General features: G+C 36.3%; 1 protein-coding gene across 1 annotated transcript; it reads left to right on the top strand.

Moving 5' to 3' along the window:
- Nucleotides 1–649: 649 nt before the first annotated feature.
- Nucleotides 650–1,405, top strand: LOC103522925 (bifunctional coenzyme A synthase-like; the record flags this gene model as incomplete). The annotated part of the gene is made up of 1 exon (XM_008488007.3): nucleotides 650–1,405. A coding segment is annotated over exon 1 (606 nt), but the record flags the coding sequence as incomplete, so codon positions are not given.
- Nucleotides 1,406–1,415: the final 10 nt, after the last annotated feature.

The raw sequence follows: 1,415 nt of genomic DNA, 5'->3' as shown, positions 1-1,415 counted from the left end.
ACACCTAACCATCCGTTCATCATCTTGTTAAAAATTTCAGTCAAAAAAAGAATTTTTGTCAGCCATCATTAATTTTTTTACAGTGTTGCCAAAACTGCAATGAAAAAATGCAAATTTGAAGGTTGGTCAACTTGTTTTTAGCTAAATTCCTTTTTTACCCAGGAAAGCAGTGCCGGATTCGTAAAATTTAACGGATGCTTTGGTATATTCGGTATTCGATACCCCTATAATATCCAGATCCAGGATCCAGATTATAGCGCGATAACAAAATGCAAATAAAATATTGGGTAAAACGGATCCTACTAGTAGTTCTGTGAACTGTAGACCTCAGACCTCACTCAGATTCTTTTTCCCGAGGTGAGAAGAGGGTACGAATGAATGCCACATATGATTCACAGTCATGTAGGTATTAAATTAGAACAGAAGGAGTAGGTATACCTACTGATGGAAATTTGAGATTTGAGAAATAATCAGGAACATTGCTCCGTTCCTCACCTCGTATAATAGAGCTTTGTAAACAAAAAATAGAAAAAGGGAATTTAGCTAAAAGTGCCGGTTGTGGTTTGGCGGCTTTGGTGCTGTTGGTTGGTGTTTGAGCTTTTTTATCAACGGCCTTGTGATCTTGTGAACTTTATCAATTTTTTTTTTATTTGTTGTTTTTATTAGTTTTTACTTTCTTAACATTTTTATCACGTTAAAGCGGAAGTTGGTTGGAATCGGATAGTGATTTAACAGTGAATACTGAATAATCCTTGTACATTATACCTACTTAAATGATTTTAAGAAACAAAAAGTCACTATGAATAATACTAAAACAGGCATCCTTATCAGTTCAAGTTTTGGTAAGATAGTTGGTCTTCTCCCCCTCATTCAAAGGGACATCATTCAAACTCTGTACATTACGCTGTATCCTTATGATGATAATGGTCCATCCAGTAGGACCAATGCTACAAGTACATTCCATACACCACAGATCAGCTCCAAGTTGATCAGCACTTATGCAAAGACAACAGTGTTTAAAAATATAAATGTGCGTATACTGCTAAACAAGTTTCAACGTAAAAATCAGTGGGAAATCAAAACAAGCAAGTCAATCGATGTTATTTACTTTGACCAAGTGATCAAGGAAGATATCAAGAAATGTATAGTTAACAAGGCTGCAGATTACAAAATGGTATACTTGGATTCGTCAAACATTGATGAGTCCTCATTTGATGCAAACAGCAATGCAAGCTGTACCTGCACAGGCATTCCAGATTTTATTTATTCCCACTCAGTACTTGGTGGAACATTTGACAGACTGCATGCAGGTCATAAGATTCTCCTCAGTGAAGCCGTGTTGAGGAGTTCAAAAAAAGTAACCGTAGGAGTCACTGATGGCCCCATGTTGCATTGTAAGTTGATGGTGTGTTAAA

Source organism: Diaphorina citri, unplaced genomic scaffold (genome assembly GCF_000475195.1).
Source record: "Diaphorina citri unplaced genomic scaffold, Diaci psyllid genome assembly version 1.1 scaffold12890, whole genome shotgun sequence".
Lineage (NCBI taxonomy): Eukaryota > Metazoa > Arthropoda > Insecta > Hemiptera > Psyllidae > Diaphorina > Diaphorina citri.
This window is presented reverse-complemented; position numbering and strand designations above follow the sequence as displayed.